The sequence below is a fragment of the Oncorhynchus mykiss genome, chromosome 10 (genome assembly GCF_057628025.1).
Source record: "Oncorhynchus mykiss isolate SJ-2025 chromosome 10, ASM5762802v1, whole genome shotgun sequence".
Taxonomy (NCBI): Eukaryota; Metazoa; Chordata; class Actinopteri; order Salmoniformes; family Salmonidae; genus Oncorhynchus; species Oncorhynchus mykiss.
In genome coordinates this window covers 14,739,493-14,751,918 of record NC_143031.1, presented here as the reverse complement: position 1 = coordinate 14,751,918, position 12,426 = coordinate 14,739,493, and the positions used below count along the sequence as shown (strand labels likewise).

Sequence of the window (12,426 nt, the reverse complement as noted above, 5' to 3'; positions counted from 1 at the left end):
GATTGTATCTGGTTATCCTATACAATGTTACCTGACATCCCATCACAATATGCTTTTCCACAGCATAAACAGCCTTGCTGCATGTCCTTGTCCCTGTAAGCATCAATCTGTTGTCTAATTATGTTGGGTCTCGGGATCATAGCGGCCATCAAGGTTCCAAAGGCGGTCTCACAATGAATTCGCTAGACATGTTGTTCACAGTCACTGACTCTGCACTGAAAATTCCTGACAACTCCATCAGTCATTGACTAGTTCAGGTGCTGCTAACAGGGTGTGTGTATTTTCTGTAAGGCTTTTGAATGTGAGAACGTCAGCAGAAGCTCTTTTGATTTCCTAACTCTCCAGGTTTGAGCGTGGGAAACATGTTCTATGTGTTCTCTGATGAGGGCATCACCGTGCTACAGCCCAGCGAGTGTGAGATACGTAAACACATTGAGCACACAGAGAGGATCGTGGCCAGCTATGTAAGTCTTCCTGTCAATCTATGTACTGGCTGTAGAAGATAATAATGCAGGTGTTTTGGGACTTTTTATGACTTGAGATGATATTGAAGATGTACTACCAATACATATGGACAAAGCCTCACTCTTACAAATATACAGAGGTCCCCCCCCACTCCACTACAATACATTGCTAGGAAATGTGCCCTCCGTTCACTAAATGTTATAGGATTACTCATGTCCATTAGTCAAAGACCCCAGGTCAATAGCTCACGGTAACCCTGCACGTCTGTAATATACTAGAGAACATCACTCTCCCGAAGCAATGGGCTTTAGTTGATAAAAGTGGCTTGTTTCTCTGAGGGATTGAAGTTTTACTGGTTGCTGTAATTGTATTACAGATCGATACAAACTCAATAAGTCATGTGTTAGCCCATTGCTGCTGTAAACAGCATTTTCTCTGCCGTATGCGTGAGAGAGAGAGGGCCACTCTTCGAATATGGTCCAGTGTGTGGAGTGACTGTGGATTCACAATTCTTCTTCTTCATTCCTTCTTTCTCTCCCTCCATCCCGTTCTTTCTCCAGGAGGAAATGTGCCCTAAAAGTGAAGGTGTGTCCCCGCAGCACTGTTCATGGTCCTCAGCGGTCAGTGTGAGAGATAAATACATCTACGTCACCCAGCCCCTTCAGAAACGCCTGCTGCTCATCGACACCCAGGCCCAGAAAGTGGTGCAGGTTGGTTGGTTTTATTAATCTTCTCTATAAGCCGTTTAGAGGTCCGTCCCCCGAAGCTTCCACCAACAGTGGGATGATGGCTTGAATGAAAGTCATTATTTTTACCACAAGAAGAGAGAGGGAGAGAGTGAAAACAGAGAGAGAAAGAAAGAAAGAGAGCAAAGAGAGGGAAATAGAGGGAGCAGAGAGAGGGAGAGGGAGCAGAGAGGGGGGGGTGGAGGGTAAAGAAGAGTGCTGAAAACAGAGAAGCTGGTGTTTTCCTCTCAATCGCCAAGCTCTGCCACACTTCTCCATACCCTCACTGGTGTGTGAGGGCACATCATGCCTTTCTCTCTACCTACTTCTCCCTCCCGCCATCTCTCTCCTTACCTCTCTCGCCTCCTCCATCTCTCTCTACCTCCCTCTCGCCATCTCTCTCCTTACCTCTCTCACCTCCTCCATCTATCTCTACCTCCCTCTCCCTCCCACCATCTCTCTCCTTACCTCTCTCACCTCCTCCATCTCTCTCTACTTCCCTCTCCCTCCCACCATCTCTCTCCTTACCTCTCTCACCTCCTCCATCTCTCTCTACCTACTTCTCCCTCCCGCCATCTCTCTCCTTACCTCTCTCACCTCCTCCATCTCTCTCTACCTCCCTCTCCCTCCCACCATCTCTCTCCTTACCTCTCTCACCTCCTCCATCTCTCTCTACCTACGTCTCCCTCCCGCCATCTCTCCTTACCTCTCTCACCTCCTCCATCTATCTCTACCTCCCTCTCCCTCCCACCATCTCTCTCCTTACCTCTCTCACCTCCTCCATCTCTCTCTACTTCCCTCTCCCTCCCACCATCTCTCTCCTTACCTCTCTCACCTCCTCCATCTCTCTCTACCTACTTCTCCCTCCCGCCATCTCTCTCCTTACCTCTCTCACCTCCTCCATCTCTCTCTACCTCCCTCTCCCTCCCACCATCTCTCTCCTTACCTCTCTCACCTCCTCCATCTCTCTCTACCTACTTCTCCCTCCCGCCATCTCTCTCCTTACCTCTCTCACCTCCTCCATATATCTCTACCTCCCTCTCCCTCCCACCATCTCTCTCCTTACCTCTCTCACCTCCTCCATCTCTCTCTACCTCCCTCTCACTCCCACCATCTCTCTCCTTACCTCTCTCACCTCCTCAATCTCTCTCTACCTCCCTCTCCCTCCCGCCATCTCTCTCCTTACCTCTCTCATCTCCTCCATCTCTCTCTACCTCCCTCTCCCTCCCACCATCTCTCTCCTTACCTCTCTCACCTCCTCCATCTCTCTCTACCTACTTCTCCCTCCCGCCATCTCTCTCCTTACCTCTCTCACCTCCTCCATATATCTCTACCTCCCTCTCCCTCCCACCATCTCTCTCCTTACCTCTCTCACCTCCTCCATCTCTCTCTACCTCCCTCTCCCTCCCACCATCTCTCTCCTTACCTCTCTCACCTCCTCCATCTCTCTCTACCTCCCTTTCCCTCCCACCATCTCTCTCCTTACCTCTCTCACCTCCTCCATCTCTCTCTACCTACTTCTCCCTCCCGCCATCTCTCTCCTTACCTCTCTCACCTCCTCCATCTCTCTCTACCTCCCTTTCCCTCCCACCATCTCTCTCCTTACCTCTCTCACCTCCTCCATCTCTCTCTACCTCCCTTTCCCTCCCACCATCTCTCTCCTTACCTCTCTCACCTCCTCCATCTCTCTCTACCTACTTCTCCCTCCCGCCATCTCTCTCCTTACCTCTCTCACCTCCTCCATCTCTCTCTACCTCCCTTTCCCTCCCACCATCTCTCTCCTTACCTCTCTCACCTCCTCCATCTCTCTCTACCTCCCACCATCTCTCTCCTTACCTCTCTCACCTCCTCCATCTCTCTCTACCTCCCTTTCCCTCCCTCCATCTCTCTCCTTACCTCTCTCACCTCCTCCATCTCTCTCTACCTCCCTTTCCCTCCCTCCATCCCTCTCCTTACCTCTCTCACCTCCTCCATCTCTCTCTACCTCCCTTTCCCTCCCTCCATCCCTCTCCTTACCTCTCTCACCTCCTCCATCTCTCTCTACCTCCCTCTCTCTCCCTCCATCCCTCTCCTTACCTCTCTCACCTCCTCCATCTCTCTCTACCTCCCTTTCCCTCCCTCCATCCCTCTCCTTACCTCTCTCACCTCCTCCATCTCTCTCTACCTCCCTTTCCCTCCCTCCATCTCTCTCCTTACCCCTCTCACCTCCTCCATCTCTCTCTACCTCCCTCTCCCTCCCTCCATCCCTCTCAGCCATCTCCAGTCGACACAGACGTTTCAGGAAGGCTTTTTCTTTTTTTAAACAGTGAAAAATAACACCCTTATTCTGATCATGTATTTCCTTAACAACAACACCTAACTAACAGTTACAAAACAGTCATTTTCATTTGCTGTCACGCTGCATGATAAAAGATAATGAACAATGTTTATTTTACCTGTATTTAACTAGGCAAGTCAGTTAAGAACAGATTTAGATTTACAATGACGGCCTACAGCGGCCAAACCCGGACGACGCTGGGCCAAATGAGCGCCGCACCATGGGACTCCCAATCACGGCCAGTTGTGATACAGCCTGAATTCGAACCAGGGTGTCTGTAGTGACGCCTCAAGCACTGAGATGCAGTGCCTTAGACCTCTGTAGCCTAGTGGTTAGAGTGTGAGACTAGTAACCTGAAGGTTGCAAGTTCAAATCCCCGAGCTGACATCTGTCGTTCTGCCCCTGAACAGGCAGTCATTGAAAATAAGAATTTGTTCTTAACTGACTTGCCTAGTTAAATAAATGAAGAATGACATTTTAGAACTATTTAGCAGGAGAAAGGCTGAAAAAATGGCTTTAAAAAACAGTGACCTGATAGTGAATGAGTGTTGTGTCTAACAAACTATGCTGGGGTGAGTGACCACTCACCCCAGCATAGTTTGTCAACAAACATATGTTTACATTGCCAAAGCAAGTGAAATGGATAAACAAAAGTGAAATCAACAATAAACAATAAAAAACAGCCAACATTACACTCACACAAGTTCTAAAAGAATAAAGACATTTCAAATGTACAGTGTTGTAACGATGTGCAAATAGTTAAAGTACAAAAGGGAAAATAAATAAACAGAAATATGGGTTGTATTTACAATGGTGTTTGTTCTTCACTGGCTGCCCTTTTCTTGTGGCAACAGGTCACAAATCTTGCTTCTGTGATGGCACACTGTGGTATTTCACCCAATAGATATGGGAGTTTATCAATTCTTTGTGGGTCTGTGTAATCTAAGGGAATATGTGGGAAATATGTGTCCCACATTTGGCAGGAGGTTAGAAGTGCACATAGCCTGTTTTTTCTTGAAAGCCAGGTCTGCCTACAGCGACCTTTCTCAATAGCAAGGCTATGCTCACTGAGTCTGTACATAGTCAAAGCTTTTCTTAAGTTTGGGTCAGTCACAGTGGTCAGGTATTCTGCCACTGTGTAATCTCTGTTTAGGGCCAAATAGCATTCTAGTTTGCTCCTGTTTTTGTTAATTTAGTTAAGTTATTATCTTTTTGTTTTCTCATGATTTGGTTGGGTCTAATTGTGTTGCTGTCCTGGGGCTCTGTTTGTGTTTGTGAACAGAGCCACGGGACCAGCTTTCTTAGGGGACTATTCTCCAGGTTCATGTCTCTGTAGGTGATGGCTTTGTTATGGAAGGTTTGGGAATCGCTTCCTTTTAGGTGGTTGTAGAATTGAACAGCTCTTTTCTGGATTTTGATCATTTGCAGGTATCGGCTTAATTCTACTCTGCATGCATTATTTGGTGTTTTACGTTGTACACTGAGGATATTTTTGCAAAATTCTGCATGCCGAGTCTTGATTTGGTGTTTTTCCCATTTTGTGAATTCTTGGTTGGTGAGCGGACCCCAGACATCACAACCATAAAGGGCAATGGGTTCTATATCTTATTCAATAATTTTTAGCCTGATCCTAATTGGTTTGTCAAATTGTATGTTCCTTTTGATGGCATAAAAGGCCTTTCTTGCCTTGTCTCTCAGATCGTTCTCTCTCTCTCTTCAGGCGGTAGAGACAGACCCTTTCCCGGTGAAGCTGCTCTATGACAAGTCACATGACCAGGTCTGGGTTCTAAGCTGGGGCAGCATGGAGAAGTCCCACCCAACCTTACAGGTAAGAAGTTATTGGTGTGTGGTGCGCGCAGGTGAGTGTGTTACTCTATCTTGGTCCATTCGCTGGTCTATGCGTACGTGTGTATAAGTGAGTATTTGTTTGTGTGAGTATTTAATTAATATATGTATGTTTTACAATATTTACCAGTCAGCAAACTGAAATTCACAGCTGTGGCGCTGTAGGCGTGTGATCCAGTCCCTTTGGAGAGGATGTGTTGGAGACTTCACACTGTAGGCATGTGATCCAGTCCCTTTGGAGAGGATGTGTTGGAGACTTCACACTGTAGACATGTGATCCAGTCCCTTTGGAGAGGATGTGTTGGAGACTTCACACATGAGGGATGATCACAGGTGTGGATGTGTTTCAGGCCCACAGGAGGTTTGGCCAATGGGAGCCCTGAGTTCAGGGCTGGCTTATGCTTCTGGGAGAGCCATCATAATGTTTATAGGGTTGAGGTAATAGAGGACAGCAACACAGCTCCATATACTACAACTGTCAAGGGATTACTTTGTCATTTTGCAACAGACACAACATGTTTATTGTTATTTTCCTCTTCCTTTGGAGGTTGTTATCCTATTAAAATGTTGTGAGAACACTCTGTTTGTCAGTAGTCGGTAGGTGGAGAGGAGGAAACAGTCTTATTAGCAAGGGAGAGGATGGAACGCTTGTCAGTTTGGGCTCATTGTGAAATCCTAATGTGTTCTCACTCCCCTGCCCAAGCGGGATGCAATGGGTCCCAAGGAAAGAGATAGAAAAGTGCATTTTAAAAACAGCGTTGCTGTCTCAAACAAAGTGATTTTCTGCTTATTTAATCAATTCTTCAAATTGTTCTATAGTCTCAAACTGCTCTGCAGAAGTGTTCAGGTGAATTGTCAGAACTACTAAAACATGCCTGGTGTTCTGTAGTCGCTCAATAGTAATGAATAATTACAAAACGAGGCTTGAATCATTCAGTCTAGAATGCAATTTCAGGCAATCTGCATAACTGGCTGTAAGGCATATGGATCGCACCACAAATAAATGGCTTGATAATGTCATTATTATTTGGAATACAAGAAATTGACGTGAGCATCAACAGTCCTGCTGTCTCCACTGGAGGCAATTCAAAATGTCAAACACCTCCTTTTTTAATTGCTCAATATCTCTAAGCAAACATCCGAGTGAGATTGACAATCCATTAGATAAGACTAATAAAGGAGCAGGGATGCTGAGAAGGGAGGATGTAGCGTAAGAGAATGTAGCTTAAATGCAGACCAGACAGGATTCATCTGATGACATTGAGGAGTTTACCACATAAGTCACCAGCTTCATTAATAAGTGCATCGACGACATCGTCCCCACAGTGACCTTTCTTACTCTCAGACTAGTCTTACTGTTGACGTATGCACGTGCCGATCCTGGCTATTCAGAGACAGCAAATTATGCAGAGGTGAAAGAGAATGTGGGGTATGCTAACACTAGGGTTTAGAAACATGGTGACATGAGCTTACAACATATTACAGTGGCAAGATCATGGATTACAAAGGGAAACCCCGCCGTGAACTGCCCAGTGATGTGAGCCTACCAGAAGAGCTAAATGCCTTCTATCATCACTTTCGAGGCAAGCAACATTAAGCCTTGCATGAGTACACCAGCTGTTCTGGACAACTGTGTTATCTCGCTCTCCATAGAAGATGTGAGTAAGACCTTTATACAGGTTAACATTCATAAGGCCACTGGGCCAGACAAATTACCAGGACGCGTACTCAGAGCATGCACTGACTAGCTGACAAGTGTCTTCACTGACATGTTCAACCTCTCCCTGACCCAATCAGATTCAGAGTGTTTAATAGTCACATGTACAGAGTTGCAGGTGTGATTGCAGGGTACAGTGAAAATATCCGCCTCCGAGCTCCAACATGCAGGACAAAATTAAATAAAAAAATGAAAATGGTAATAAAAACAACAATAGAAAAAGCACCATACACATCATAACTGTAGCAGTCTGTAATAGCTACATATTTCAAGCAGCCAACCAAAGTTCCCACGAACGCCAAGGTAACCTGTCTAAATGACTATTGCCCCGTAGCACTCACATCTGTAGCCATGAAATGCTTTGAAAGGCTGGTCATGACTCACATCAACATCATCATCTCAGACCCCCTGGACCCACTGCAGCAATTCGCATACCGACCCAACAGATCCACAGATGATGCAATCTCATTACTCCACATTTCCCTCCCCCACCTGGACAAGAGGAACACCTATGTAGGAATGCTGTTCATGCTGTTCATGCTGATCATTGACTACAGCTCAGCATTCAACACCATAGTGCCCGCCAAGTTCATCACTAACCTCAGGACCCTGGGACTGAACGCTTCCCTCCGCAACTGGATCCTGGACTTCTTAACGGGCCGCCCTCAGGTGGAGATGGTAGGCAATAACACGTCCACCACGCTGACCCTCAACACGGGGGCCCCTCAGGGGTGCTTGACTAGTTCCTTCCGGTACTCCCTGTTCATCCACGACTGCGTTATTAAGTTTGCTGATGACACGACTGTAGTAGGCCTGATCACTGATGACGATGAGACAGCCTATAGGACCTGACAGTGTGACCTGACAGTGTGGTGCCAGGACATCAGCTCTCCCTCAACATCAGTAAGACAAAGGAGCTGATCGTGGACTACAGGAAATGCACGCCCCGATCTACATCGACAGGGCTATAGTCGAGCGTGTCGAGAGTTCCTCTGTGTCCACATCACTAAGGAATTCACATGGTCCACACACACCAACACAGTTGTGAAGAAGGCGCAACAATGCCTCCTACCCCTCCGGAGGATGAAAAGCTTGGAATGGGCTCCAGATCTTCAAAGAGTTCTATAGCTGCACCATTGAGAGCATCTTGACTGGCTGCATCCCCGCAACTGTTTGGCATCCGACCACAAGGTGCTACAGAGGGTAGTGCGTAATGCTCAGTACATCACTGGGGACGAGCTCCCTGCCATCCATGACCTCTATATCAGGCGGTGTCAGTGAAGGCCCTAAAAATTGGCAGACTCCAGCCACCCAAGGCATAGACTGTTCTCTCTGCTACTGCACGGCAAGTGGTACCGATGCACCAAGTCTGAAACCAACAGGACCCTGAACAGCTTCTACCCCAAAGCCATACTGTAAGACTGCTAAACAGTTAACCAAATAGCTACCAGGACATAATCAACGGATCCTTTTTGCGCTAACTCTTTTGACTCATCACATACGCTGCTGCTACAGTATACTATCTATCCTGTTGCCTAGTCACTTTATCCCTACCTATGTGTACAAATCTACATCAATTACCACGTACCCCTAACATTGACTCGGTACTGGTACCCAGTGTATATAGCCATGTCATCATCACTCATTGTGTATTTATTCCTCCTGTTATTATGTTTCTATTATGTTTCTCTCTGCATTGTTGGGAAGGGCCCATAAGTAAGAATTTCACTGTTAGTCTACACCTGGTGTTTTACGAAATATGTGACAAATAACATTTTATTGTATTTGATTTGATTTAAGATCCCGTTTCACATTACTTCACCCTTATACTACAGTGTAATATTCCTATTAAAGTGGGGACCTATAGGAGATAAAGCATGTCTTAATAGCATTGAGATTCACCAGTCTGCCTTGAAATGAGTGCAGTTCAATATAAAAGCCACTCAGTCAGTACAAACCAATTTCCCTTCAGGTATTAAAGTACAGTAGGAGTAATACAGTAGAGAAAATAACAGCTGAGGTAAAAACACAGTAACACTGTGTAACACGGTGCGGTGCGTATGATCCATTAGGATGAGCGATGACAGGGTGATGGTATGAATTTCCGAACACCCTGAGCGTGTGAGAGCACATTATGTGTGAGTCCGATCATTAACTCTGGACCTTTTGTAACAATGTAACAATTCTATTGCCCTTTTTTTTAACAAGGTTTCTCTTCAAACCCTGTAGGGGTTAGAAGTACAAGGGGTATCTGTTTTTTAAAAGTCGGTTATGAGCAGAGCTGATATGAGGGGCTCTGTAGCTATGTAGACTGCGGTGGCAAAGGGAGTATAATAACTAGTGTTATTTTCTCTGCGAGTAGTTCACTCACACGAATACAGCAAAATCCTAAATCTGGCCCACCACTGACAATGTGATGGTGTTAGCGCTTTAGTGAGGATGGCACAGACTTCAGATTAGTATCTATCAGTGGAGGCTCCTCTAAGGAAGGGGAGGACCATCCTCCTCAGTAAATTTTAAAAAATTAACTTTTTTAAAACAATGAAAAATATATAATTTTTAGATAAAATTATACTAAATGTATTCAACTGTCACCAAAGAATTGATTAAAACTCACTGTTTTGCAACGAAGGTCTACAGTAGCCTCAGCAGCACTCTGTAGGGTAGCACCATGGTGTAGCCGTCCTCCTCTTGGTATATTGACTTCAATGCAACACTATCAACAAGGCAGGTCCTACAGGCCCTAGTTTTGTCGCACCTTGACTAATGTTCAGTCGTGTGGTCAAGTGCCACAAAAAAGGACTTAGGAAAATTGCAATTGGCTCAGAACAGGGCAGCATGACTGGCCCTTGGATGTACACAGAGAGATAATATTAATAATATGAATGTAAATCTCTCCTGGCTGAAAGTGGAGGAGAGATTGACTTCAACACTACTTGTATTTATGAGAGGTGTTGAATGCACCGAGCTGTCTGTCTAAACTACTGGCACACAGCTCGGACACCCACAAGAGGTGTCTTCACAGTCCCCAAGTCCAGAACAGACTATGGGAGGCACACAGTACTACATAGAGCCATGACTACATGGAACTCAATTCCACATCAAGTAACTGACACAGGCAGCAAAATTTGATTTAAAAAAATGATTAAAAAAAACACCTTATGGAACAGTGGGGACTGTGAAGAAACACAAACATTGGCACAGACACACACACACACACACACACACACACACACACACACACACACACACACACACACACACACACACACACACACACACACACACACACTTAGTACTGTAGATATGCGGTAGTAGTGGAGTAGGGGCCTGAGGGCACACAGTGTGTTGTGAAATCTGTGAATGTATTGTAATGTTTTAAAATTGTATAAACTGCCTCAATTTTGCTTGACCCCAGGAAGAGTGCCAAGCTAATGGGATCCATAATGAATACACCCTCTTCCATAGACTTACACAGTAATTATGACAACTTCCGCAGGACACCCTCCAACCTATCAGAGCTCTTGCAGAATGAACTGACATGTTGTCCACCCAACCAAAGATCAGAGAACACATCTAGTACTGGAAGCATGAGCTACAGCTAGCTAGCACTGCAGTGCATGAAATGTGGTGAGTAGTTGACTTAAAGTGAGAGAAAGACAATAGTTGAACAGTTTTCAACAAATTAATTTCTTCAAAAATGAAGAAGCGAGAGAGAGAGAGAGAGAGAGAGAGAGAGTAATTTTTTTTACTATCAGTTTGCACTTACTAGTAAATGCAGCTCACTACTTTAGTTACTCAAACACCGGGCTCAAACAGAGGGATGGTATGCTAGCTGGCTGGCTATGACTATCCAACACAACACTAGAACTCTTCCAAGTCAAAATAAGCTTTTGGTTGTATTAATGACTTACTGACTATACACTATAATATTACTGCATTATTGTAGTGGGTTTACTAATGCATTAGTTATATTAGCTATGTTAACTAGGACGTTACTTTAGCTAATATGGAGACAACGATGTCGGTATGACATGGTTTGGCGTGGAAAGGTTTTTTCACCTGGTCACATACAGCTGATATGTTGTTCATTGAAGTCCACGAACGAAGGGAAACGGTGAAGGGAGGAGTGCATAGAGGCTAGAAGTAATACAACGTGGTTGCTATGAAAGTGAACTGTGTTTATGCATGATCTGGGGTGTATTCATTCTGCTGATTCTGTTGAAAAACTTTTCTTAAACGGAAGCAAACGAAACGGTGATAAAAAAAAATGGTGTCCAATGGAAACTCTTGTTTGCAACTGTTGGACAAATGATTGCACCCTAGATAAGCTAGATGCAGGAAAGAGTGTGCAAGGTGGTATAGAATGTGTCACTCTGTCTGTCTATGTGTCACTGTCTGTCGTCTCAAATGTTTCTCTCCACCTGTGTACACCTACATTGTAAACTTTAATTCATAGGCTAGGTTGTAGCAGCCTCATGATTGGGTATAGGGAAAATTTGAGTATCATGTAGTAGCCTAAACCTATCGATGTTACGTTGAACTGGTTGAAGGAATATGAATGACAGTCATCCAACATGCTGTAATAGAAATAAGGCCATGCTCATGAAAAAAATATGAGTATCATGTAGTAGCCTAAACCTATCGATGTTACATTAAACTGGGTGAAGGAATATGAATGACAATCATCCAACATGCTGTAATAGAAATAAGGCCATGCTCATGAAAAAAATAATCCTCCCTCATCATAAACAGAGGTGACCCCCACTGGTATCTATAGTTGTTTCCCCTTTTAAACAAATACCTTCTGCATGTAAGACTTACTGGGGTTCCTTAGACAAGTAGAGCCTACCTCCTTTTAGTGCGACAGTTCTTTACAGAAAAACAAATCTATTTCAAACAAATAGAAAAACTGCTTAATATACTGTTATGGAAGAACAAGTTGTTTGATTGGCTACTGCGGGGTCTAATGTATGGACAAGGCAGTGGTTATATACAGTAAACATCCCACTAGTCCTTGACAGTGACCTGATAATGTAGGGTACCTGATGAAGCATGTGTCATGTACGTACTGGGGGGGGGGCTGTCCAAAGAGAGTGGATGGATAGTCGTCCAATGAGAAATTGGATGCGTCAGACCGACGCCTTTGACTTGTGAGATAGCAGCTTTATCTATGTCTCTCCTAAAGCAACCATTACCCAATACAATCCTCTATCAGGTCTTGTGGTGAGGCCATATTGCATAAGCCTAACTATACTGCTCTATGTAGGTCCTTATCAGCAATAGGGTATATGGCAACATTAACATCTGACTGTTTTGTTGTTATGTTTAAGTACAGTTTCCGACCCATGCTTTCT

The 12,426-nt window shown here is 44.8% G+C and overlaps 1 protein-coding gene and 1 long non-coding RNA gene across 2 annotated transcripts in view; one reads left to right on the top strand and one right to left on the bottom strand.

Annotated features, from left to right (window-relative positions):
- Positions 1 to 12,426, bottom strand: part of LOC149979942 (uncharacterized) — a 391,469-nt gene that overhangs the window by 310,838 nt on the left and 68,205 nt on the right. The window lies entirely within an intron of this gene.
- LOC110533380 (follistatin-related protein 4) overlaps positions 1 to 12,426 on the top strand; it is a 250,493-nt gene that overhangs the window by 232,415 nt on the left and 5,652 nt on the right. The window contains exons 12-14 of the mRNA XM_036989741.2: positions 346 to 464; positions 1,026 to 1,175; positions 5,228 to 5,335. Of these exons, the coding sequence (XP_036845636.2) occupies positions 346 to 464; positions 1,026 to 1,175; positions 5,228 to 5,335 (377 nt within the window). The remainder of the gene's footprint in view (positions 1 to 345; positions 465 to 1,025; positions 1,176 to 5,227; positions 5,336 to 12,426) is intronic.